This window comes from Carassius carassius, chromosome 38, assembly GCF_963082965.1.
Source record: "Carassius carassius chromosome 38, fCarCar2.1, whole genome shotgun sequence".
NCBI lineage: Eukaryota > Metazoa > Chordata > Actinopteri > Cypriniformes > Cyprinidae > Carassius > Carassius carassius.
In genome coordinates, this window is record NC_081792.1 from 18,814,372 (window position 1) to 18,839,396 (window position 25,025).

A 25,025-nucleotide genomic window follows, 5' to 3' on the forward strand; every position below is an offset into this window, starting at 1 on the left:
AAATTTTTAAAAGCGTTGTGGAACTCTCGGGGCTGTTGCCATGACTGCAGCGGTGTAGCGTTCCCCTGCAGCCGCTACATCAAACTCCACTGCGCGCAAACTGATTGATTCACTACCAGTTGCTTTAAACTACATTCTGCGTCTCAATGAACCTGGATGCTTTTGAACAATCATTTACGGACATGTTTGTGAGTAGCCTACGCTTCACTTTCTAAAGATGTTTTTTGTTGGACTGACTACTGTTGTGTTAATTAATGCGTAAAATGCATAAATATGCAGAGGACACCGGGTTAGTTGTCACGGGGATCTTAGCAACTATAATGCTTATAGAGTCAGAAGTCCAAACAGACAAATGCTTGTTTTTAGCTCTTTGTTTATCTAATTATAATAATGAAACTAAACTTAAAACCTTACATTTTGTTCTTAGAATGGGGAAAGTTGTCACGTTTTAAAGGTCATAGGTGTATAGCCTACAGTTGTCAACGTTTAGTTTGGTATTTTTTATTTCTTTTATTTTAGTAATATTTTTCTATAATATATTAAATGTTATGGCTGCTATTATTAAAGTTTAAGTTTATTTTTTATTTTTTTTAAATAAGTCGGTGTATAGGCATACTAAAGTTGGCTTTAAAAAAAAAGTTCACTGGAATAAAAAATGTCACTACTAGCCCCGATCTCTTAAAAGTTTGCTCACACTTGATTTTATTTCAATGTCCAAAGCTTAAAATTATTGGAGACACATGTAAAGTGTGCATAAGTATACTTTACAAAATTTGTAACAAAATGAACATTTTATTTTTATTTTTTTACTGGAAGAGATTGGATAATAAAGGTGAAAATGTCGACGAGTTACTCTTTAAAAAGTTTTTTTTTTTTTTTTTTTTTACTGGTGGTGTATGAGTTATATTCAGTGAATCTGTTTGTTTTCCTATCATAATAAAGTCACTTTTTTGTTCAGGCATACCTATGTTTATAAGATGACACTCAACACACAGAAAGAGGGAAAGGAACCACTGAGGAGAAGAGCGAGTACTCCCATCCCCTCCTCTCGTCAAGCGGGCAAGGGAGAAAGAGGCCCCTCCGCTGACCCCTATCACCCTCCGCTCGCCCAGTCAGCCTCCTACCACCCTGGAGACAAGAGCATCCACTCGCGGGCCAACTGGTCTTCTGACTCCGAATCGGACAGCTCTGGAGCTGAGTGTCTTTATCGCGTTGTTTTGTTGGGGGATCACGGCGTGGGGAAGTCAAGCCTTGCCAACATTTTTGCTGGAATACAAGAGAAGGATGCCCACAAACACATTGGAGGTATAAAATCCAAAGTATATTATGGCTTTTGTGAATATTTGTCCATATCAGGTCAGTTTTGTTGATTCAGTTGATTCGTTCTGTTCGGTTCAATCAGCACAGTGTTATTGTGCAACAGTAAATATAGCATTGACACACTTCTGTAAAAGTGCACAGTATTGCAGGGCCTAAAATAACATTGACTAATCTATTAGGTTTGCCTGATTGATTGTGCTCTCAAATTGTCACGCGTCAGGATTGATCCTGAAACATTAATTGTATGGTGATATTGATTAATACATCAGTCAGAGCAAACAGTACATACAGTATATTGATTTGCGTACAAGCTGTTATAGAGCATTGTTGGCTGTTTTATTCCTTTAAGCACACATTTTAAAGTTTACAGCGGTTTAAACGTTATATTTTTATACCATAAATGTATAATCATGACTGATTTAAAGTCAGCTCCATTGTGTGGTCTGTCATATTTTTCCAGTCCTGTCCATCTTTTACTGTCCCAAGGGTGTGAGAGAATCCATTTTGACTGACACACAACTGGTCCATCAAAGACCTATGTATAAACCTAACAGTTTAAACTGGCTTAAATATTCAGCACACAAATTTATGTCTCCCTAATGCATTGAACTATACAAAAATGCATTTATCAAAGCAGTAAATGTGCATCTGTGAGTGGCAATCTGTTGACCTACATGTTGTTTTTTGTCTAATGGCATATGACTTTATGTCTTGGCTGTGTTGGATTTGACCTGAGTAGAACATCATCCTGTAAATAATCATTTCATTGACAGGCTGATATGTGTATATTGATGCTTGTATCACTGGAGAAATATTAGTAGGCTACACTTCTGCATGACCCTAAATAAAAGCAGATTTCCAGGTTTATCATCAGGATTCTTCTTCTTATTTGTAAGGCATGTTTGAATTATATTTTAGATTTGGTCTTAACATTTAAATGTTAACTGACGTGAAATGTAAGACATTGAAGTTGATTAAAGAACACTGTTATTCTTTTATCTTGAATTCACATGTTTCATCGCCAAGTTTGTTCTTAAGTGCTGTACATCTTGTAGAGGTCTCGAAAAATGACATTGAATAAATTTAAAGTGGAAAAATGAGACAAGGTCAGCATCAACCTAGACTGGAGCAAAGTGTGTTTTTCTTCTTGTCAGACTAGCTGTGCGATCAGTTTATCAGACATGGCTCAGTGATTTTTCCACTAGTCCACTTCACATGCATTTTTCATGCTTGTGATTATAACAAAGCACTGTTCAAATGTATCACAGATTAAAGGCAGCAATAACTTGTTTTGTAACCGTTGGAACAATTCATGATAAAGCAGGGAAAATACTTTAAAAACCTAGTTACTTACTTTAATAATATCATTTCCTTATGTACACCTTTAAAATATTTCCAAGAAATATTTTCAAATGGATTTCAAGTTTTGAAAAAAAAGTGTTTTTGCAAAAATCAAGATGAAAATTATGAAAGTTTCTGGGAAGTCACATCAGGGGTACACTCTGAGTTTTATGTTTGTTTGTTTATTTTTTTTCCTGCCTGTGGATTTGAGCACATCTTTGATTTAAGTGTTTTTATATATTTATATGCAGTCCAATGGTTTTATAAGCTTTTTTACCCTTTTAATTAGTAGATTGTGCCAAATAACTTTGTCTTTTTAAGGATTTTATCCTTATAACAAGTCTATTTCTTTATTATGAAAACATTTATGAAAATAAATGAATGAATTTTTCAGATTGATGTCGGTGATTTTTTGGAAGTTACTTTATGTGCCAATTCAACTGAAAATACTTTGCATGTTTCTATAGAGGATACATATGAGAGAACCCTTATTGTTGATGAGGAGGAGACGACCCTAGTTGTGATGGACACATGGGAAACAGAAAAACAGGTATGCAAACATCATACAGCAATATGTTTAAGCATATTGCCCTCCGGAATCTACTAGATGAATTACCGAATGTAAATAAAGGAAAATCTGAGGTCATGAGTTTTTCAGGGGGTTGCATGTGTCTGCCAGCCATGAGTCTGTGGTTTGCAGACACAAGTCTCACTTACAGGGCCACAATGCCCTTTGTGCAGTGCTGTGGAAAAAAACGTGGCCACTTGCTGCCAGTCACTAAACTCCATTGAGCGATGCCCTGCAGTGAGCAACCAACATACAGCTAGCCCCTGCTGCTGACCACACAACCAAGTACAATGATAGCTCTGGGGCCTAATTACACTGCTATCGATGACTCTCCTCTGTCAGGTCTGTCTGTCAGCTAGGCTTTTCTGGTCTCAAGAATTGTTTACAGAGATAAATAATCCTGTACTTCCATATTATAGGAAAAGATTTTACATTGCACAGCATTTTCTTTACACACAGCATTCGGTTGTTTGTTGTTCATCTTTCAGTACGTGCACAAGTGTTTAAAGGGATATGTTATACTAAAATGAAAACTCGTCATTATTTAGTCACCCTCATCTAATTCCAAACCTCATGTCTTCTGTAAAATTTTTGAAGAACATGTCTGGATGTGAGAATGAGGACTTGGATTGTGAAACTCCAAGATGACAACATAAAGCAACGTAAAAGTATAATAAGAGTGCTCTCGTTAAAATTATAAGGCCATAAAATGAGGACTGTTTGAAAGATTTTATTTTTATGTTTGTGAAAATCTCTTATGTTCACCAAGGCTGCGTTTATTTGATTAAAAATACAGTAAAAAAATTATATTGTGAGATATTATTACAATTTAAAATTAGTTTTCTTCAAATAATCACAAAATATTTTACAATTTAGTTTATTCCTGTGTAAAAAAGCAGATTTTTTAACATCATTACTCAGTCTTTAGTGTCACATGATCCTTCAGAAATCATTCTAATATGCTGATTTGGTGCTTAAGAAAGGTATTATTATACTATCATTGAAAAAGTTGTGCGACTTATTCATTTATTTTTTTTAAACACGTATCACCTTTTTGTAACATAAATGTCTTTACTGTCACTTTTGTTCAACTAAATGCATCTTTACTGAATAAAAAGTATTCATTTCTTTCCAAAAATAAAATAGACTTAAAATATTGCACATGATTGGAATGGACCATTTTCGTTGTTTTTGAAGGTTGAAATCCTTGTTGTAATTGTTTTGAAAAATATTTCATAATATAATAAAAACACATTTAATAATACATTTGGCACTTGTTTGTGTTCCATTGAAGAAAGAAAGTTAAGGAACCACATAAATTATTTTTAACCACATGAGTAAACAATGACAGAACTTGTAAAGTAATCCTTTAAAGTGTTTAACCATTTTTTGATTCTCTAGGAGGAAGATGAGAAGTGGGTGCAAGATTACTGCATGCAGGTGGGCAATGCTTACGTCATTGTTTACTCCATCACCGACCGCAGCAGCTTTGAGAGCGCATCAGAGTTACGAATCCAGCTGCGTCGCATCCGGCAGGCGGAAAACATTCCCATCATCCTTGTGGGCAACAAAAGTGACTTAGTGCGCTCTCGAGAAGTGGCAGTGGAAGGTGAGAGGAGTTTTGATTTGTATCAATCTCACAGACACATTATAGTGGGATGTTATACACTACCATTAAAAAGTTTGGTTTAGTATAAGGAAGGATATTAATGAAAGAATATGATTTCTTTTTAAATTATTACTTTTATTTAGCAATTAAATAGATCAAAGTGACAGTAAAGACATTTGAAATGTTACAAAGGATTTTTATTTCAAATAAATGCTGTTCATTTGAACTTTCTATTCCTCAAATAATCCTGAATAAAAGGAATCACCATTTCCACAAAAATATTAAGCAGCACAACTTTTTTTCATATTGATAGTAATAAGAAAAGTTTCTTGAGTACCAAATCAGTATATTAGAATGATTTCTGAAGGATCATAACACTCTAAAGACTGTTACATTTGGGAAATTCAGCTTTGCCATCACAGGAATGAATTACGTTTAAAAAATATTTAAAGAAAAAAGTTCATTTAAATCCTAATAATATTATTGTTTTACTGTATTTTTATTAAATAAATGCAACCGTGGTGAGCATATGAGACCTCTTTAAAAAATATTTCAAAATCTTACCCCAAACTTTTGAATGGTCGGGTATATCACAGTCTAACTCATGAATGCACAATTGTTTGACATGGTGCAGATGCATAAGCCTTCAAAGCCTTGTGATGGGTTTGGTTTTACACAATCCTGGTCTTCTGTGGCAGAGGGTCGGGCTTGTGCGGTGGTATTTGACTGCAAGTTCATAGAAACCTCCGCCTCTCTCCACCACAACGTTCACGAGCTCTTTGAGGGCATTGTGAGGCAGATCCGACTGCGGCGAGACAGCAAAGAGATCAATGAGCATCGACGCTCCATCTACAAGCGAAAAGAGAGCATCAGCAAGAAAGCCAGACGCTTCTTAGATCGACTTGTGGCCAAGAACAACAAGAAGATGGCCCTGAAAGTGCGCTCCAAGTCCTGTCATGACCTTGCAGTGCTGTGAACCCACAGATCCCTCTCAGTCCTTGAACTCTGGGTTCTCCTTTGTTTTCTGTTTAAGGCAAAAGAGGATTTGTCTTTCTGATGAGACTTCTTTTAAATTTGAAAATCAATTCACATTTTTTGTTTGTTTGTGTTGTTTATTTATTCATTTATGTCTGAATCTAGCATTAGCAACCTTTTTACCGAATCTTTACTGATTTTACAGGTTTTGCTCATTGTTCTATGTCCTATAGATCCGTTTTTTATAGTTATTTGATTTAAACCAAAGGTTTATTCCTGTATATCACCAATTAAGTGGACTTTGTTTTTATCTTATGAACATTTTATCAGTGTTTGCCTTATCAGACTGAATAGACAATAGTTAAAATTAACAAGCAGTATTTATTATTCATTGTTGTTTATATGTTTTCCTTAAATTATCCTTATTGTTTTTTTCTAACAAAGGAAGTATTTTGTATACACTGAAAGACATTTGCTGTATGAGAAAAGAACAGCCCATTGGAAAAGTCAATGGAGAGACAGCAGAGACCAATGTTATTTTTTACTTATTCTGTTTATGCAAATATTATAATATAATATTATGGACATGTCAATCATCATTTATAAAGGGCATGTGAATATCCTTCATAAGCCTGTTCCAGTTTATTTGAAAGACATAACTGGTCAGTAAACATTATAAATGTGTCAGCTATTTTTGCAGGAATAATAACAAAAATAATGTTTATAGGCTATTTCTCTCAATGTGTTTTGTCTATTTTTTTGGCACTGGACATAGAGGAAAATATTGTTTTGTACAACTTAATGTTGTTGGTTTGTAAATATTTATTTCCAAAATTTGTATAATAAATGGCTTTGAAATATGTAAATACAATTATGCTAACCTTCCTAACTTTCAGTGTTTTTTTTTATCTTATTTTATTTTCATTAAATCCTAATGTGTTTTGAATTTCTGCTTTTTTCAAATACCAGCCAGTCTTTCAGGAGAACTTGAGAGTTTGCATATTTCGCTGTTGCAAGTCATTCTTGAAGGGTTTAGATTTTTTTTTAAATATTTTGTTTTATCTGTAAGGTGCACTGCTGGTTATAATGGAATTGCTCATGTTCCATTGCCTCACCTTGAACCTGCTACTATTTTTGTGAAAGAATTGTTCAGCTTTCCTGTCCTGAACAACCCCATTGTCTTTGTTCTCAGATATTTGGCTCTGATGGCTTTTTTCCAAAAATATGGAAATAATCAGTGAAATCAAATCACAGAGATTATGTTTAGAAAGCATGCAATGAAGTTTAGTGCTCCACTCAAAGCTATTAAGCAGATTACTCTCTCAAATGCTTATTTTTAGAGGATGTTCAGTGGATGGATCATACATAAGGTCAAAAATATTCCAAACATAAAGGCAATGCAACCGAAAACAATTATGCCTCATTCATTGCATGGCATTAGTTGTAATCTTTACATCTTAAACTGATAAAAAAAAAAGAACAGTAGATGTATTGTAGACAAGTGAATATTTGCAGTCTATGTTCTGCATTCCCCAAAGTCAGACCTCAAGATGACCAAGAATGCCACTGTATAGACAAGTTTGTGGATAGTGGCTTTCCCAGATGCCGACTAAGCCTCATGGATAAAGTTACACTGTCAGCTGAGGGTCACCAAAAAAAACCTCAGACTACATTTTATTTGTGTTCATCTTCTGAAAGACATTCCTCCAACTGTTGTGTTAAAATTGCTGTTGTTGTTTTATATTTTGACATAAGGAGTTCACCAAAAAATTAAAGTTCTGTCATCATTCAATCATTCATTAATGTTGTTTGAAACCTGTATTACAATTTTGTTTTATCCTTTCAATGAAAGTCAGTTGGGGTCCAGTGTTGTTTTAGACTCCACTGACTTTAATTGAATGGCCAAAAGCATTTTCCAAAATATCTTCTTTTGTATTCCAAAGAAGAATAAAAGTCTAAAAAGATTTGTAACAACATGAAGAAAATGATGATGGAATTTTCATTTGCTGAAAATGTACTCGGCCTAAGGCCATCAAAAATGTAGATGAGTTTGATTGTTCATTGAAACAGATTTAGAGAAATTTGTGAATTTTTGATGCTTTTATCAGAAATTTGAACTCTCATGCTGGCGGCACCCATTCACTGCAGAGGATCCATTGGTAAGAAAGTGATTTAATGCTAAAATCTGTTCTGATTAAAACAAGGTTACCTTAATTTTGAATGTTCTGAAGTTGACAACATCTTCAGAAAATGTACATTTTTGAGGGGTGAACTATTCCTTTAACATTCAATGGATGAGGTGTTGTAGCAACAACTTCTCCCACGTCCATGTGCTCGAGTATGCATATGGAGGACATGTGTTGGGGCGACCACTGTCCAGCACCAGGAGAAGAAGCAGCGAAACGGCAATTAGGCCAGCCAGTGTGCTGCGCCTGGGTCAACTCTTTCCACTGCCCCCCTTGTCACCATTGGAGTGGGGGAGGGGACGTGGCGTTGGCTGGGAGCTCAGTGCATTGATTTGGTCAGAGTAATGGAAAGAATGCTCCACTCCACACTCAACCTTCCCCCAGCTAATACAGCCTACACACACGTACATGCAGATCACATGCAAATAAACATCTTTTGTTGTCTCTCTGTGCATGGAATAGGATTTTTTTGTCTGTGTACACGTATAGTTAACATTCAAACAATGTTAAAACTAACCAACATTTGGTGCCGTCTTCAGTTCAGATGTGCCATTCTCTAAACTGCTTTGAACTATGATTCATCTCCCAAGCTATTTTACAAAGTAACAATTAACTTCTGCACATACCCAGCAGGTATTTTGTCGTTGAAACACATGCAAAGCTGTTTCTTCCTTTCATTACAAGTTGAAGTTTTCTCCAAATACCAAAAATAACTGCGCATTAAGCTTCTGACATGAGATTAAAGGGGGTTCATTCACCAGAGCCATGCAGTAAAAAATGAACAGAACGGAAAGAGAGAGAGAGAGCAGAATGGAAAAAGTGAATAAGGCTGAGGAGGTGGCAGTGCATACAGGAAGATGAATGGTCCTGCACTAGTTGCACTGACTGGTTCTTGTAACGTGTCAAGAATCTGGCATCCTCCAGATGTGTGTCATGTTCTTACTGTGGAAAGCCTCTGGAGATATTTACATTTGGCTGCACTCTGTCTCACTGTGAGCGCAGGGATAGAGAGAGCTAATTATGGAAAGTTGGCAGCCAGCAGAACATCAAGCAAGCTGTGGTGAGAGTCAGTGGAAAGAATGAGATTAAACCCCCAAAAATGTTGGGTCATTTTTTTTTTCATTATATTTTTTACTCATCAAAAAGATGAGTAATTAATTTGTTAATTTGTGCTTTTCATTGTAAAGCCCTGTTTCTCAAGGTATATTTGTTTACTGTTCTGGTTCACTGTCTGACTAATTATGTGGTCTCAGCGGTATGGTGTAAAACCATAGTCAGCTGAGTGGCACTGACTTCAAGGCCTGATAGAGGAAAAGAGCAGCAGTGTTGTTTTTGTTTTTTGATGAAAACCAAGTCTCCTCACTGTTTGTTTTTCCTTTTGTACCCCCACATTTCCCTTGTGAATTTGTGCCTTAGAGATCATATCACATCATTCCAGACCCTTGGTCCATCTATCTATCTGAAAGACTGATGGATTGACGGACGGACAGACAGACAGACAGATATATAGATATCAGCCACAATTCAGAAAAAAAGGAGGAAGGAGTGAAACTAAAACATCAAGAGTGCAAAATAGATTCTCTCTCGCGCACACACACACACACACACACACACACACACATACACCTCTATAATCTGGTGTGACTGTAACGCAGTCCAGAGTTTTGATAATGTGCTAAATAAATGTAATAATTCATCCATACTGCAGAAAAAAAAGCATCCAGCAGTGAAGAAAACATTAAGACTCTAAACATTTAAAATCTAAAACATTAAGAGGACCAGAAGACTCAGGAGTTCTGATCAAACATTTCTGTTCATTTTTGTAAAATTGTTTATCCAATTTTAACGCTCAAATTAAATAATGGGTAACATAATTGAAATATAATGCATTGATTTAAAAAAAAAAATACAAACATTATACGATTATGATCTTCAGTCTGTTTTAACCGCGAACAAAACGTGTTACTCATAAATTAACAATACCAGACGATAAAAATAAAAAAAAATAACGTTTTAGAGAGTGTTAATTGTTTGTTTATTTGTAGTTCGCACTTTCGTTGTCTGTGCGTGGGCTGGTGAAAGAACGGCAGCCGGGGGAATGGTCGGAGAGATGGCAGAGGGAAGTGATGTTTCAGGAAGTGAAATCGGAATGGAAGTAGGTGCCGGTGGCGGGGAAAATGAAAAAGATGGTATATGGCATACTCAGAAAGTTAGGCGAAAACGTAAAAAGACTAGAAAGTTAACTGAATCGTCTCAGTCTGATAAAGCTGAGGTACACAGTGCAGGAGAAGTAGAAGTAGCAACGGAGTTTAAAGTAGTTGTGAAATTGGTTAAAGAGGGCGAGTCGTTTAGTAAGTTGAATCCGGTTAAGCTTACAAAAGAGATTAACACACTGGTTGGAAAAGTGAAATGTGCAAAAGTCTTGCGGGACGGGTCTTTGTTAATCATCTGTAATGATGCCAAACACAAAGAGAGAGCACTCAGTTTGAGTAAAGTTTTGGGTGAAAATGTAAGTGGAAAATTGCTTGACAGTGGAAAGTATTTGCGTGGGGTCATTACAGGCATTCCACCTGAAGTCCCAGTCGAAGAAATTAAATCCAATGTATCGGGAGGGAAGGTTGTAGAAGTTAGACGACTAAAAATGAACAGAAATGGGGAAAGGAGTGATAGTTTTTCAGTCATGTTGAAGTTTGAAGAGAGGGTTCTACCAGATAAAGTCTGTGTTGGTTACATGAGTTATGGTGTTAGGCCGTTTATCCCTCCACCACTTCGATGTTTTAAATGTCAAAAGTTTGGACATGTCGCAGCAGTATGTAAGGGGAAGCAGAGGTGTGGGAGATGTGCCGGGGATCATGAATATGGGAAGTGTGAGGAAGGAGCTGCCTTGAAATGTTGTAACTGTGGAGGTGAGCATAGCTCAGCTTATAGGGGATGTACAGTTAGCAAAAGAGCTGAAGAAGTACAGAAGGTTAAAATCCAAACTGGGGTCTCATTTGCGGAAGCGGCTAGGAAAGTACCTGCTCAGCCAATTGTACAGGTGAACAAAACAATGGCTGTAGAGGCATGTAGTTCAGCTTGTCAAGGATGCAGTAAGATCAAAGAAGATACTCTTCTCATGAGAAAAGATAACTTTGTTTTGTTCATGGTAGAGATTATTAATTGTACTGCTCAAGCTGAAAGGAAGACGGAAAAAATTCAAATAATTGTAAAAGCAGCGCAGAAGTACCTCGGTTTTAAAAATACTAGCTGGGAATTAGTGGAAGAGAGATTAAATGAGAGTCAATTTTCATCCCAACCTCAAACATGGAGTGGTGTACCGTCTGTCTCATGATAATTATCCTCCAGTGGAATGCAAGAAGTCTCATTAGTAATGGTCAAGAGTTTAAGAAGTACATCTCTGATTTGGAAGATAGGCCCCATATAATATGTATTCAGGAGACATGGCTCAAACCTCAGTTAGATTTTATTATTCAAGGTTACACAGCAATAAGAAATGATAGGAAGGATAGACAAGGTGGGGGAGTAGCAACATTTGTTCAAGATGGTCTGAGGTATAAAGTTGAAAATATGGGGCAGGAATATGAATCAGTAGTTGTTAAAATCTGGATAGGTAATGATCAAGTTTCAGTGGTTAATTTTTATAATCCTAGTAAGAGGTTGAGTATTGAGGACCTAGGTGCTGTAAGTGGGCAGAGTCAAGGAAAGATAGTGTGGTGCGGTGATTTTAATTCTTATAATGTATTATGGGGAAGCCTGAATACAGATGCAAATGGTGTGATTATTGAGGAGTTCCTTGAATTGAATTCGCTTGTTTGCATTAATGATGGTAGAGGTACAAGATATGATTGTTGTAGAAACACAGAGAGTTATTTGGATTTAACATTTATATCGAGTGGAATGGCAGGTATTACATCATGGGAGGTGTTAAGTGAATTACCTATGGGTAGTGATCACTTCCCTATAATTGTAACAGTTGGAATTGATGTAATTAAAGAAGACGAAGTGCGGGTACCGAGATGGAGGTTAGATAAAGCCAACTGGGAATTATTTCAAGTTTTAGCTGAGAGGAAGTGTGGTGAATTAGATGAAAGGTGTTTGAAGGATGTGGAATTATTTAACTCTGAATTTGTGTCTAATATTCTTCAGGTGGCTGAGGTTTCAATCCCAAAGACTGGTGGAAGAGGAGTTAAAAAGTCTGTACCATGGTGGAATGAGCAGTGTAGTGCTGCAATTAAACAGAGAAGTAAGGCATTTAAGCAGGTAAGGAAGAATCATACACTTAAGGCTTTAGTCCAGTATAAGAGAGCACAGGCTGTTGTTAGAAGGACTGTTAGAGCTGCAAAAAAGGCTTTCTGGAGGGAATATTGTAATACTATTGGGAGAGAAACTAAGTTGTCAGATGTATGGGGAGTTGTTAGGAAAATGAATGGTGTAAAAAGGAATCATTCTATGCCTGTTTTGCTTTGTAATGGGCAGACTGCTGTTAGTAATAAAGAAAAAGCAGAGTTGTTGGTGGAGACTTTAGTTAAAGTACACAGTTCTGAGAAATTGTCAGATACTGTAAAGTGCTGTAGAGAGGAGGCTTTAGCTGAAAATCCAGGAGTTATTGTTCGGAAAAGAATCACAAGTCGGGATCTTGATATGCCTTTTTCAATTTTTGAATTGAAGAAGGCTGTCTATAATGTGAAACAATCTACACCTGGCAAGGATGGTATTTGCTACTCTATGCTTGGACATTTAACTGACAGATCTCTTAATGTTGTCCTGAAGCTTTTCAATCTGGTTTGGGAAACAGGAAGGATTCCTGGTGGGTGGAAACAGGCAGTTATAGTGCCAGTGCTGAAGCCTGGTAAGAGTGCAACTGACCCTTCTAATTACAGGCCCATTGCGCTTACCTCACAGTTAGGGAAAACGATGGAGAGAATAGTAACAGATAGGCTGACATATTATATGGAAAGTAAAAACTTGTTCTGTCCTTTTCAAAGTGGTTTTCGTAAGGGAAGAAATACGATGGATGCAATTTTATGTTTGGAGTCAGAAGTGAGAAAAGCCCAGACAAACAAAGAAATAGTGGTTGCTGTCCTCTTTGATATAGAGAAAGCTTACGATATGTTGTGGAAGGAGGGATTGTTGATGAAGTTTGAGAAACTTGGTATTGGAGGTAAGCTTTATAATTGGGTACTGGATTTTTTATTTGGAAGAGAAATTGAGGTTAGAGTTGGCACGGCATATTCTAGTACATATGCTGTAGAGAACGGTACACCGCAAGGGAGCGTCTGCAGTCCAGTACTTTTTAACATAATGATAAATGACATTTTTGATAGAATTGACGGAAGTATAGGCAAGTCTTTATATGCAGATGATGGAGCCCTTTGGGTGCGGGGACGTAATCTAAAGTACCTGGGAAAGAAGATGCAGGATGCAATTGTGGTGGTGGAGGAATGGGCTAATAAGTGGGGCTTCAGAATGTCTGTTACTAAAACTCAAGTTATTTGTTTTTCAAGACGACATAAAGACATTACATTAAAACTTTATGAACAAAAGTTGGAACAGGTGAGTGTTGTGAGGTTTTTGGGAGTTATATTTGACGAGAAACTTACCTGGAAGCAGCATATAGAGTATGTTCAAAGTAAGTGTAAAAAAGTTAATAATTTGTTGAGGTGTTTGTCTGGTCAGAACTGGGGAGCTGCAAGAGGAGCATTGTTGAGGATTTATCAGTCTCTCATGAGGTCTTCACTTGATTATGGCTGTTTATCATATATGGGAGCAGCTGAAAGTCACTTAATTAGGTTGGACAGAGAACAATCACAAGGGTTGCGTATTTGCTGTGGAGCTTTTAGAACGTCTCCTGTTGCTGCTTTGCAGGTTGAGTCTGGAGAACTTCCGATGCGGTTAAGGAGAGTTAAGCTAATGTATGCGTACTGGGTCAATCTCCAGGGTCATAGCTGTGTTCACCCAGCAAAAGCTGTGTTGCAGGATTGTTGGGAACATCAGAAGTCTAACTACTATAGCTTTGGGTGGATCGGAGATATTAAAGCCCAGAATGTAGGCCTGATGCAATTTAAGTTCAGTTCGACTGTACCATGTTCATCTATACCTCCATGGATGTTTGTTATGCCAGTAGTGGACTTGCAGCTACAACTGGCATTGAAAAAGGAAAGTAGCGGTACCCCAGAATGGCTTGTTGTTCAAAATTATTTTGAGCAGTTTAAAGAACACCTTGTACTGTATACTGATGGGTCTAAAGATCCCAACAATGGCAGAACAGGAGCGGCAGTGAGTATTCCACAGTATAACATCAAAATTAAAAGAAGAACATCTGACTATCTTTCAGTGTATACTGTGGAACTCACTGCCATTGTTTTAGCTCTTAATTGGTTGCTTATGAGTTGTATTGGGGGCATAAACAGAGCAGTAGTTGCCTCGGACAGTCAAGCTGCATTATTGAGCATAAAAACTGGAAAGTCATGCAGACTAGATCTATTATACAAAATATACCATATGTTGTTTCAGCTGCATAGTGAGAATGTTTGTGTTCAGTTTGTTTGGGTCCCTGCCCATGTAGGTGTTGATGGAAATGAAGAGGTGGATATTCTAGCTAAACAGGCCTTGAAATTGGATGTGGTTAACATCAATGTCCCTATGTGCAAAGCTGAAGGAAAATCTATTATTCAGGAAAAAGTGATTGGGATGTGGCAAGAGCAGTGGGATAGTAATGACACTGGCAGACATCTTTACTGTGTGCAAAGAAATGTGGGAGGGGGTAGATCTAGGGATGGAAGTCGGAGAGAAGAGGCAGTGTTGACACGTTTAAGGATTGGCCATTCAGGTCTCAATAGATCTTTGTTCCGTATAGGGAAACATCAGACAGGAGTTTGTGATTATTGCGGACAGCCAGAAACAGCTGAACATGTCCTAATAGAGTGTAATAATTACATGGAAGAGCGTAGTTGTTTAACATCAGTCCTATATAAAGAAGGGAAAGCGCTTACTTTAGTTAATCTATTAGGAGATGTATCTAAAAGTGTTAAAAATCAAGTTATGAGGTTTCTCAAAAATACGGGGTTGTTCTACCGAATTTAATATGTAAATATTTATATCATAGGAATGCGCATAGGTGAATAATTCCCTCTGACTATTCTCGACGACCACACTCATATCCGGTAGGTGGCGGTAAATGCACCTTAAGTTGGTCTGCCAACCGCCAGTTAAACTCTAAAAGAAGAAGAAGAAGAAGTTGTCTGTGCGTGTAATACGAGCTCCCTCTCGTGGACGGCCACACTCGTCTCGTCTTATGCAACAGAACCGTGTCGTGCACGCGCAGTAGCTGTTTGTCGCCAGTCAGCTCGTCGTTGATAACCGCAACACGCGGCTTGTGACTAGTATTAGTCTAAACGACCAAGTTCTGGCGTAATACACGCGTGCTTTTTAGCTTTGTTTGGATTCGAATCGACTGGGTTTGCAACAGTAGCAGAAGCGAGCAGCAGATCCGGGTTTTGACGCTCGTTTGCGGAGTTGGGATTCTAAAGCTTTGTAGGCCGCAGTGTCTGAGGTAAGACGGAAAGGCTTATGGCTAGCGTTACTTACTGTTTGGATCTGTTTATAAGAACAATCCGGTCAATATCAATGTATTATGTGTCATATGTAGATCATATTGATGTGTACTGTTTTAAATTATTGTATTTACGCCATTTAAAGTGGGCCGTTTCAGCTTGTGTACGAAGAGGAAGCGACTTTAGCCAGTTATGTACGTTACGTTAACGTTAATGCGCTAACAAAGCTAGCTTCCAGATTCTCTGCTGAAAATACGAAAGGTGTTGTTATGTAACATCAAAATCTAGATATTACTCCGTTATATGTGCTAATGTTGTGTAAATGTGTCCAAAATGTGATAAGACGTTTCACAACAGTTTGTGAGAAAAGTAAGTTAGTTAACGTTACGTTAGCCAGGAAGCTAACGTGCTTAAAAGTGCGCTGCATGACCCTGTCCAGTCACGCATGTCCGAAATCAGCAATGTAGAGTCCGAGTTTAAAGTGCTATTTTGGGAAACACTACAGGCAAATGTACGTGTTGTGTTTTCAGAAGATTTATTTGCATAGGTTTAACATTAAACGCCACTTGATACATTGTTTTCCTCTCCTGCAGATCAACAACAACATGGCCGATGATTTGGATATTGAAGCAATGCTCGAGGCTCCATATAGAAAGGTGGGTGTTTATGCAAGTAAATAAACTCGCCCAGGAATCTGTAAAGCTTTCATTTGAAACTGCTAACCAGTCGTGATTTCTCTAAGTCTTTATTGTCAGATCAATAACTTGAATGTTTCTGTCATAGTGGTTTCAATGAATAAATTGCCCATCTATCTCTTTTTGTAGACTTGCCTATATCTCACCTCTACTCCCATGAATTCCAGTGTGAACTGTCAAAAAAATGAAGGTAGTAATTGCCCAATATATTGATGTACTGTGGTACCCTTGGTTGAAACACATAGGCAAAATAATACATAGGTACCGCCAGAGTAAATGCAGTGGAAGCAGATAAGAACTGGTATGAACTCTGTGGAGACAGTATTCATATTATTTTATGCATGGTATACTTAGCTTTATTTTTTTATCGAAAAGAAGTTTACTTTCAAAATGGCTAGATCTAGATTGCATGTTTTACAGTATGAATATATGGCAGGTGACCACTAAAATGTCATAATCAATGGGAGTTGACATACACGAGCAAATCCACAGAGTCTCCTTCTCCTATTCATCTCTCTGAAAAACTGAAACGAATATACTGTAAATGTCATCTGTTTTGATGAAGAAAAAAAAAGTGTTTATGCATGCTTTTGACATTTAAAAGTACTTGTATATGGTTATTCTGCGCTTATTCGAACTGGAAATGATGGGGCTAAACATATAATATCGTAATAGTAACAAAAGATACATTTATCATGTAAACAATGTAGCCTCTTAACAACAACAACAACAAAAGAACAACTCAACATTAGATGGTCTATGGGAGTCGCTATTACTAAGCCGTGTGAATCCCTGTTTGCTTCAGGGCAAGATGTGTGACTGAGGTGGCATCGAGCTCTTTCAATCCAGGAAGGCAAATGGGGTGAAGATCACTGGAATGGCATCCACCACTGGAGCTCGTTTAGTGGCTGTCTGCTAGCGTTGCCACTTTGGGTCTTAGGCTCAGATAGCCTTGGTACTGAAGCTGTTGGGCTGCCTCATGAATGAATGAAGTGCATAAAAATGCAATGCTATTTATTTGACATACCCAGCATAGCACTAGCACTTGAATTTTTTTTTTTTTTGGTCGCCTTACACAAGTAATACAAGCACTAGTAAGGAAGAACGACTTTGGCAGCTATGTGGTTGGTTTCTTTTTAAAGGTCCCCCTTGTATTTGTCATCCTCCCGCCCAAACCCTGTAATGAACTCCTATTTAATGATCATATCATGTTCTCTTTTGTTCCCATCCCTTCTTTATCCTTACGACTTGAAATGTTTCGCCGTCCTCCTCATGCTGTCTTCTATCGACCCTGCTTAGGATGACAACAAGTCCTTAAGTTCCAATGGCCACGAGGAGCGGAGCAAGAAGTATGTCTATATAACCTTTTAAGTTCATATACCTTTTTACAAAACTCTTAATGTTTGATGTACTAAACTAAAATATTCTTATTGAATTGCAAGGAAAAAGAAGAGCAAAAGTCGCAGCAGAAGCCGCAGTCGGGAAAAGAAAAGAAGCAGGAGTCGTGATCGCAAGAGAAGCCATGACCGCAGGAGGAGCCGCAGCAAAGATCGGAAGCGCAGCCGCAGCAGGGAGAGACGACGCAGCCGTTCCAAAAGCAGGGAGCGTGGTGGTCGCTACAAAGCTCCATTGTACGTAGCAATCTTTTGTTTTGGGTTATAATCCTCATGTTAAATCTTCACACAGTTGAAAAAAAAAAAGTGCTCTTTTGAATGTCTTTTTTTTTTTTTTAACCATAGCTAGTATGTTAACCTGAAGTAAAAGGTTCACACAGTGCTCCAGATGAGTGTGAAAATGTCTTCTGGAGAATAATAAGTATTCCAATGAGTTTAGCTGCCGTCCCAATTTACATGTTTGTCTTTCAGCAGAGAAGATGAGAAGATTTCCTCCAAAACAAGGAATTTGTTGTAATGTGTACAACATTTACCCTTGTGTACCCTGTTGAAACTTACCGTATATATTTAGCACTAGCAGTAGAGCGATTAGTCGTAGCTACTGAGATTAAAAACCTTGAAAACCTTGTTTTTAAATCACAGTTCTGGCCTGAAATTTAACGGTGGTCCCAGGGGGAAGACTGGCCCACCACCTGCCATCAAACTAAGGTTTCTATGATACTATTTTTGTTGTGTGTGGGTAGTTACTTGTTCTGTGTATGACTCAGACATGGAAAGTCTTTCCAAAAGTACTCACAGAAATTCTCTCTCAGCCGTAGAAGGTCTAGAAGCCGCAGTCCTTTCAAGAAAGAGAAAAGCCCTATAAGGTAAGTTTATTTCAGCCTTGATTTAAGTTTCCTCCTACAAAATTCTTTCATGAGTATAGTTATTAATTGCTTGTTTTTGTCTTTTTAACAGGAAGCCCATTGATAATCTCACCCCCGAAGAAAGGGATGCACGCACAGTGTTCTGCATGCAGCTGGCAGCCAGGATCCGACCACGAGACTTGGAAGAATTTTTTTCTGCAGTGGGAAAAGTCAGTGTTTGTGTATCTATAGTTTTATTTAGGACAGTTTCTATATCAACAGCCTATTCTAATTTGGATTTGTATGTACACCTAATTCTTATTGTTCTTGAAAGGTGCGAGATGTGAGAATTATCTCTGATAGAAACTCTAGAAGATCTAAAGGTATTGCATACATTGAGTTTGTGGATACCACCTCTGTACCTTTGGCAATTGGTCTGTCTGGTCAAAGACTACTCGGAGTACCAATCATTGTGCAGGCTTCACAGGTAACATGGTCACTCTGAATGTGGAAACATTTGCACAATCTTTGGTTGTACATGTGATCATCTTCTAATTGCAAATTGTGTATTTGGTGACCAGGCTGAGAAAAACAGAGCAGCTGCATTGGCCAACAACTTACAGAAGGGCAGTGCTGGACCTATGAGACTTTATGTTGGCTCATTGCATTTTAACATCACAGAAGACATGCTCCGAGGCATCTTTGAGCCATTTGGAAGGGTAAATAGTGCTATACATTTTTTCCCCACTTCATGTTATGCCTTAGCTCTTATTCATATTGTATTTTCCTTTTTTCAGATTGATAGTATTCAACTGATGATGGACAGTGAAACAGGACGATCAAAAGGATATGGCTTTATCACAGTAAGTTGTGTGGTGAAGTGGTTGGTGTCAAGTTCAAGAAGTTATTCATTTCTAGCTTTTTACCATTCCTCTTTCCTCATAGTTTGCTGATGCTGAATGTGCTAAGAAGGCTCTGGAACAGCTTAATGGCTTTGAGTTGGCTGGCAGACCAATGAAAGTGGGACATGTGACGGAGAGGACTGATGCCTCCACTGCCAGCTCCTTCCTGGACAATGATGAGCTGGAAAGGACAGGCATTGATCTGGGAACTACTGGTAGACTTCAACTCATGGCCAGACTGGCTGAAGGTATGGATGTTCTCTTTGATTTTGTTTTTTGATTTTTTTCGTATTGTTATGAGGTGAATGGGATTTTTTTTTTGAGGTATTACAATGCTTTTTTTTCTGTTAGGTACTGGTCTGCAGATCCCACCCGCTGCACAGCAGGCCCTTAACATGAGTGGCTCCATGGTAGCCATGGCTGCAGCTACTGGTCAGTTCCTTTTCTTTTGGGTTCAGTAGATGTGCCATTAATAAGGCCTAGGGGGTTTGCAATTAACATCCATCTCTTTCCTTTCAGCTGCTATGAACCCTGGATTGAGTTTTAACCTCAATATGCCCCCAAACCAAGCATTGAATCTACCATCACAACCAATTGCAACGCACTGTTTCCAGCTGTCTAATATGTTCAATCCAAACTCGTAAGTAGCAGGAGAAAATTGCAGGTATATTGAGAAAGTAATGTTAAAGAGTATTTTTGCCTGAATTACATTTTTTTTCTTGAAGAGAAAATGATCTTGGTTGGGAAATAGAGATTCAGGATGATGTCATTGAGGAGTGCAACAAACATGGTGGAGTCATACACATATACGTGGACAAGAAATCAGCTGAAGTATGCTTTTTTTTAACATTTATTAATTTCTATAAAATATTGAGCATATATATATATATATAATTTATATATTTGACGTTTGCTTTTGTCATTCTTTTCAGGGTAATGTCTATGTGAAGTGTCCCAGCATTCCTGCTGCTATGGCTGCTGTCAGTGCGTTACATGGACGTTGGTTTGGAGGTAATTCTAAATTCTCGAGTTGAGGATTGTTCAAAGCAATATGCTTTTTCATCTGATATGTGTTATGTAGGGCTGGGTATCGTTCAAAATTTAATATCGCTAACAATTCCTGAACAATACTTATATACTTTTATATATACTTTTATTTATATATATATATAATAATTTCATGAAATCTGTTTTAACAAGATTACATTTACCTAAAAAGCATGAAGGATCAAAATGTGACCAACACAATAAATCGGTGGAAAAAAAATGTAAAATTCAAATAGTTTTCAGTTTCCACATCTTTCCACTGTTTTACTGATGAGCATTCCAGCGCTGTCTGCCTAAGTTTTCTCTTCCGCCGTCGCTGTTCTGACTCATTCGATGCTCATGTCAATCATAAAAATTTTCATAATACAGGTAGGGATATACCGGTATCGAATTTTCCTGTTGCGATTAATTGCCAATGCTTATATCATGGCATCCGGTATTATCATTTAGTTAAAATCATAATGATCATAATGAAGTATAACAGTTTAAATAACTTTTTTCTTATAACAAAAATAACTGAACATTTAAATACAATAAAGCAATACAGAAAAATACGTGAAGGTTTAAGTTTTACACGGATTAAAGTGCAAAAGAGTACTATAAAGATATAGGTATCACTTTACAATAAGACCTCATTAGACAACCATTAACATTCACAATGAGCAATCGCTTCATTTGCTACAGAAGTTATTAATCTTTGTTAAAAAAAATACAAGTCTTAGTAAATGTTAGCTCATTAAATAACTTAGTTGCAACTTTTGATTTTAAATATTGGAATACCTAAGATTGATGAAAGTTCAGAATAATTTTTCAATGGCTGTTTGTTAACCAATGAATTAACTAATTAATACCCTAATGTAAATTTAAATATTTATTAGAAAGTAGCAGCTGCATTATTTATGGGGTTTCCAGGGTAACGGCTGCATTTTCTGCAGTTTAGCACCATCTGCTGTCAGAGAGTAAATGTGCTTGTTTACATCAGAGCGCCACACGCATCTTTAAAGCAGCATACAGTGATGTTGTGCATTTTGATCAGTTGATGGGAATAGTGTTTTTAAAAAGCATTCCTAATTTGTAATATATATTTATTCACTGAATTTAGAAGTGCCCACAACAACAATATAATGCATATTCATTACCATGATATATCGCATTACCGAATACTGGCACATGTCTAAATACAGGGTGTTTACATGAGAAATGCTACACCGGTATAACGATTAGCTTGATATAAAAGGCTACAAATAACTTTTCTGCAGCATAATATGCCAAAAACAAACATTAGATCACAATTGGAAGTTATTACAAACACTCAATGGCGGTTTATCGGTCGTGTAGTGGGGACGGAGGTCTTTTCTGAAACATCAATATGGTCGAGGATTTGATTTTAAACAAACTCAATGTAAACTAAGCCTTACATCTATGGGGGTTTGGATGCTCAAACACTACAGCCACACATGTGAAAATCTCTGGCCGTAAACTAGTAGGAGTGTTTGACTTGACAGGGCATTGCACAGACTGATCGGTGTATGACATCAGTGTACCATGAGAGCTATAGAGAACAGAAGCTCTCGTAAACTCCATAAACTTTTGAATCGCTAACGTGGTATTTTGATGTTAAACACTGATCGGTCTGCGCAGTGCTGAATCAAGTCGTACATGCCTTGTTTTTTTTTTGTTTAACTCATTAGGTTTCGAAATTTGGTACTGAATGACCAAAAAATTTGATACTAGATGGTATCTCGGAAATCTGGTCGTTGCTTAAGTATCAAATTTAATACCCAGCCCTAGTATTACGTAATCTGTCTAAAACCCATAAGTATTATTGTCTGAATCGTTATCTTATATTTCAATATTGTATTCCAGGTAAAATGATCACAGCAGCTTATGTTCCTCTTCCTACATACCACAACCTTTTCCCAGAGTCAGTGCAGGCAACACAACTTCTTATGCCCAGTCGCCGGTGATCAATCACCTCTGGAAGACTCAACTTTTTCAGCCTTGTTCTTTTTAACTTTTGGACAACAATAACCGTTCTGCAAGCTGTGGCACAGTTGTTTTGTTTCCTTTTAAGTTGGTTACAAAACCAATAAGTTTAAAAGTTTCACTTGAATAGTGTCCTTACAGGTCTTGGACATTGAGAGAAGTTCTGTGGTGTAAAAGATGTTTCCTATGTACAGCCTACTTATTGAATTTTGCTTCATGATCTTTAATTGTTCATATTTTTCTCACCTTCCACATTGTCTTTGTGATAGATCTGATTGGCATGTTTCTCACTTGAGGAAGTGTACAATTTTGACAGATATACACAAGTCTTGGATTTAAACTGCGATTTTGATCAGACATTAACATATTCAACTTTTTGGCTCTATGAGCTGTGGCAACTAAATGACAATTATCTTTTGTTCATTTAGAGACCATAAAGTTTAGAGACATTTTGTTTTTCTAATCAAGATTTGATTTTTGTAAAGTCCTTGAGGAAAGTTAATTTCAAATAAAGGCAAGATAACTAAAAAAAAAAAGATCCTCATTTAATTTGAACAATGTGAATTCCTATGTAAAAAAAAAACAGCAAAAGAGATGTCCTTTTTTCTTGTGATTCCAGTATTTATTGAAGTAATGACTGTCTGTTTTTGAAATGTTTAAAGTGATTTTTTTTTTTGTTGCATTTTTATATTGTTTAATGAGGTGCTCTTATCTTAGTATTTTTTTCCCCCATTTAAAAACTTACACTGATCATGATGGTCCTGAAATGCAATTGTGTTTTTAAGGTCATTTAAAAGAATTGCCAGGTTTTGATTACTTCGTAGTATTGCTCTGATTACAAACTACAGTGGTGCATGTTAAGGGGTGTGTTGAGAAGGCTTGTGACTTTACAAATCTGGCCATTTCAGAAATGGAAAATACTCATTAAACTGGGAAATTAGTTTTGAAACTTGCAATTTATTTAAGATATTTTTTTGTAGAGTACCCTCTTGTGTGTAAATATCAAAAACATTTTGACTTGAGTTTCATGACCAATTTAAATTACCTTTACAATAAATGGAAGAAGCCACCATATCATCAATGAGTATAAATTAAACTTTTTATAAATTATTCTAATGATAAATGCACACAAAATGTCTTAAATTATTACACTGAAAAATAAAATAAAATGATGTAAGATCTGCTTCAATTAGATTAACCATTGAGGTGAATGACTATAATTGTCATCTCTGTACATCCTTGGCAAATCCTGTGGCAGACTGAGCATTTTGGCTATGCGCTTGGGTTCAGTGGAGCAGCCATCGCTGCCCAGAGCATGACGGATCAGATGAGTAACACTGTTCTCATCCTCCAGAGCAGAAAGCGCTTTCTTCTGCGGCTGTCTATGCATTGCATCTGTCCAAGTGTAAAACCCAATCCAGAAACTGGTTTCTTCAGATGACAGATGTTCCCCTAAGACCTGCACAACAATCTGTCTGTGCATCCGTTCCCAGAGACCATCAGTAGCTAGAATCAAGAATTTGACATGTGGTTGCATTATGTGATGTTATTCCTGGATCCGAGGTAAGGTTGTGTGTTCTAGTTCGGTAGCAGCATTTTTGTTTCCGATCAACAGCTCTGGACGTTGCCTCATAGATGTAATTCAAGAGCTCACTGCTCCACTTTAAACTTAACATCTCTGAAAGGACTCAACAGGCCCAATAACCTGCCATGTTTCACCACTGTTTTCCGCTTAGAAGCAGAATGCACCGAAAGAACACGTATCTTGTCTGGAATGTGGACCTTGTGGTTGTTGGTAATAGTAAAAGCTGGCCACCTCTCATCATCCCCTTGGACCCCGAGAACTGCTCTGCTGTCACCCATATTAGTCACATGAAGATGATCTTGGTCCATGTGACCCACACAAGCCGTGCATCCAGACAGCCACTCTTGAGAGGTGTGCAATGAGGTAAAGAAACCCCAAAGTCTACCTGGACCCCCAAGGAAATATCATCCAACCTCTTGAAAGTGTTTCTTAAAGCTGTTTGTAAATAAGTTATTGTTATAATCCTTCTGCAGATCTATCATCTACTGCCATTATGTCCTCAGGCTATTGAATAGGCTTTAGTTTACCAGCATCTGTGCTAACATAGTCATTGGGATGCTTGTGCCATTGTAGCACTGGGAGCACGGGCTGTTTACTCTCCACACTCTCCTCTATCAGTTAAAGTCTTCAATGGAAGCAGAGACACTGATATGTAGTAAAAGAGACCATGCAAGGTCTTTCTGCTGCTTGTGGCACAGCATAAATAGTAGAAAATTAGAAAAGTAAAACTAATGGAAGCCAAACCCAAAAAACGCAAATGTCATAATTATGACATAAAAAGTCAAAATTATGTCACAACGTCATCTTTATGACAAATTTAAATTTTTATTTATTTATCAAAATTATGACTTTTATCTATCTATCTATCTATCTATATATATATATATATATATATATATATATATATATATATATATATATAACATATGTTCGATTTTCATTCAATGATTGTATTTAATGTCATAGTTTCGACATTTTGTTATAATTATGATTTTTCCTAACTAGAAGTATATGATTTT

The 25,025-nt window shown here is 37.2% G+C and overlaps 2 protein-coding genes, 1 long non-coding RNA gene and 1 pseudogene across 4 annotated transcripts; 2 read left to right on the forward strand and 2 right to left on the reverse strand.

Annotated features, from left to right (window-relative positions):
* The first annotated feature begins 6 nt into the window (after positions 1 to 6).
* On the forward strand, positions 7 to 6,702 carry LOC132119476 (GTP-binding protein REM 1-like). The gene is made up of 5 exons (XM_059529492.1): positions 7 to 188; positions 959 to 1,305; positions 3,129 to 3,211; positions 4,631 to 4,838; positions 5,537 to 6,702. Exons 1-5 carry the CDS (start codon positions 157 to 159, stop codon positions 5,812 to 5,814), a joined length of 948 nt encoding a protein of 315 aa, XP_059385475.1. The 5' UTR covers positions 7 to 156; the 3' UTR covers positions 5,815 to 6,702.
* Positions 6,703 to 15,283: 8,581 nt separating this feature from the next.
* LOC132119477 (RNA-binding protein 39-like) lies at positions 15,284 to 22,957 on the forward strand. Of its 2 annotated transcripts, XM_059529493.1 has the most exons (16): positions 15,286 to 15,551; positions 16,146 to 16,208; positions 17,547 to 17,596; positions 17,690 to 17,878; positions 18,284 to 18,349; positions 18,454 to 18,507; positions 18,599 to 18,716; positions 18,821 to 18,973; positions 19,068 to 19,205; positions 19,284 to 19,349; positions 19,432 to 19,636; positions 19,740 to 19,820; positions 19,908 to 20,028; positions 20,114 to 20,219; positions 20,321 to 20,399; positions 22,302 to 22,957. In XM_059529493.1, exons 2-16 carry the CDS (start codon positions 16,158 to 16,160, stop codon positions 22,400 to 22,402), a joined length of 1,578 nt encoding a protein of 525 aa, XP_059385476.1. In that variant the 5' UTR covers positions 15,286 to 15,551; positions 16,146 to 16,157; the 3' UTR covers positions 22,403 to 22,957. The 2 variants fall into 2 exon arrangements, with proteins under 2 accessions (XP_059385477.1, XP_059385476.1); XM_059529494.1 differs by lacking the exon at positions 18,284 to 18,349 and having other exon boundaries at positions 15,284 to 15,551.
* On the reverse strand, positions 17,738 to 18,085 carry LOC132119478 (uncharacterized). Its single transcript, XR_009426160.1, has 2 exons — positions 17,982 to 18,085; positions 17,738 to 17,950 (listed from the first exon to the last, which is right to left on the reverse strand). It is a non-coding gene; the product is annotated as an uncharacterized LOC132119478 (long non-coding RNA).
* A 658-nt stretch (positions 22,958 to 23,615) lies between the features above and the next one.
* LOC132119191 (pyruvate dehydrogenase [acetyl-transferring]-phosphatase 1, mitochondrial-like) lies at positions 23,616 to 24,810 on the reverse strand (annotated as a pseudogene).
* Between the last annotated feature and the right edge of the window lie 215 nt (positions 24,811 to 25,025).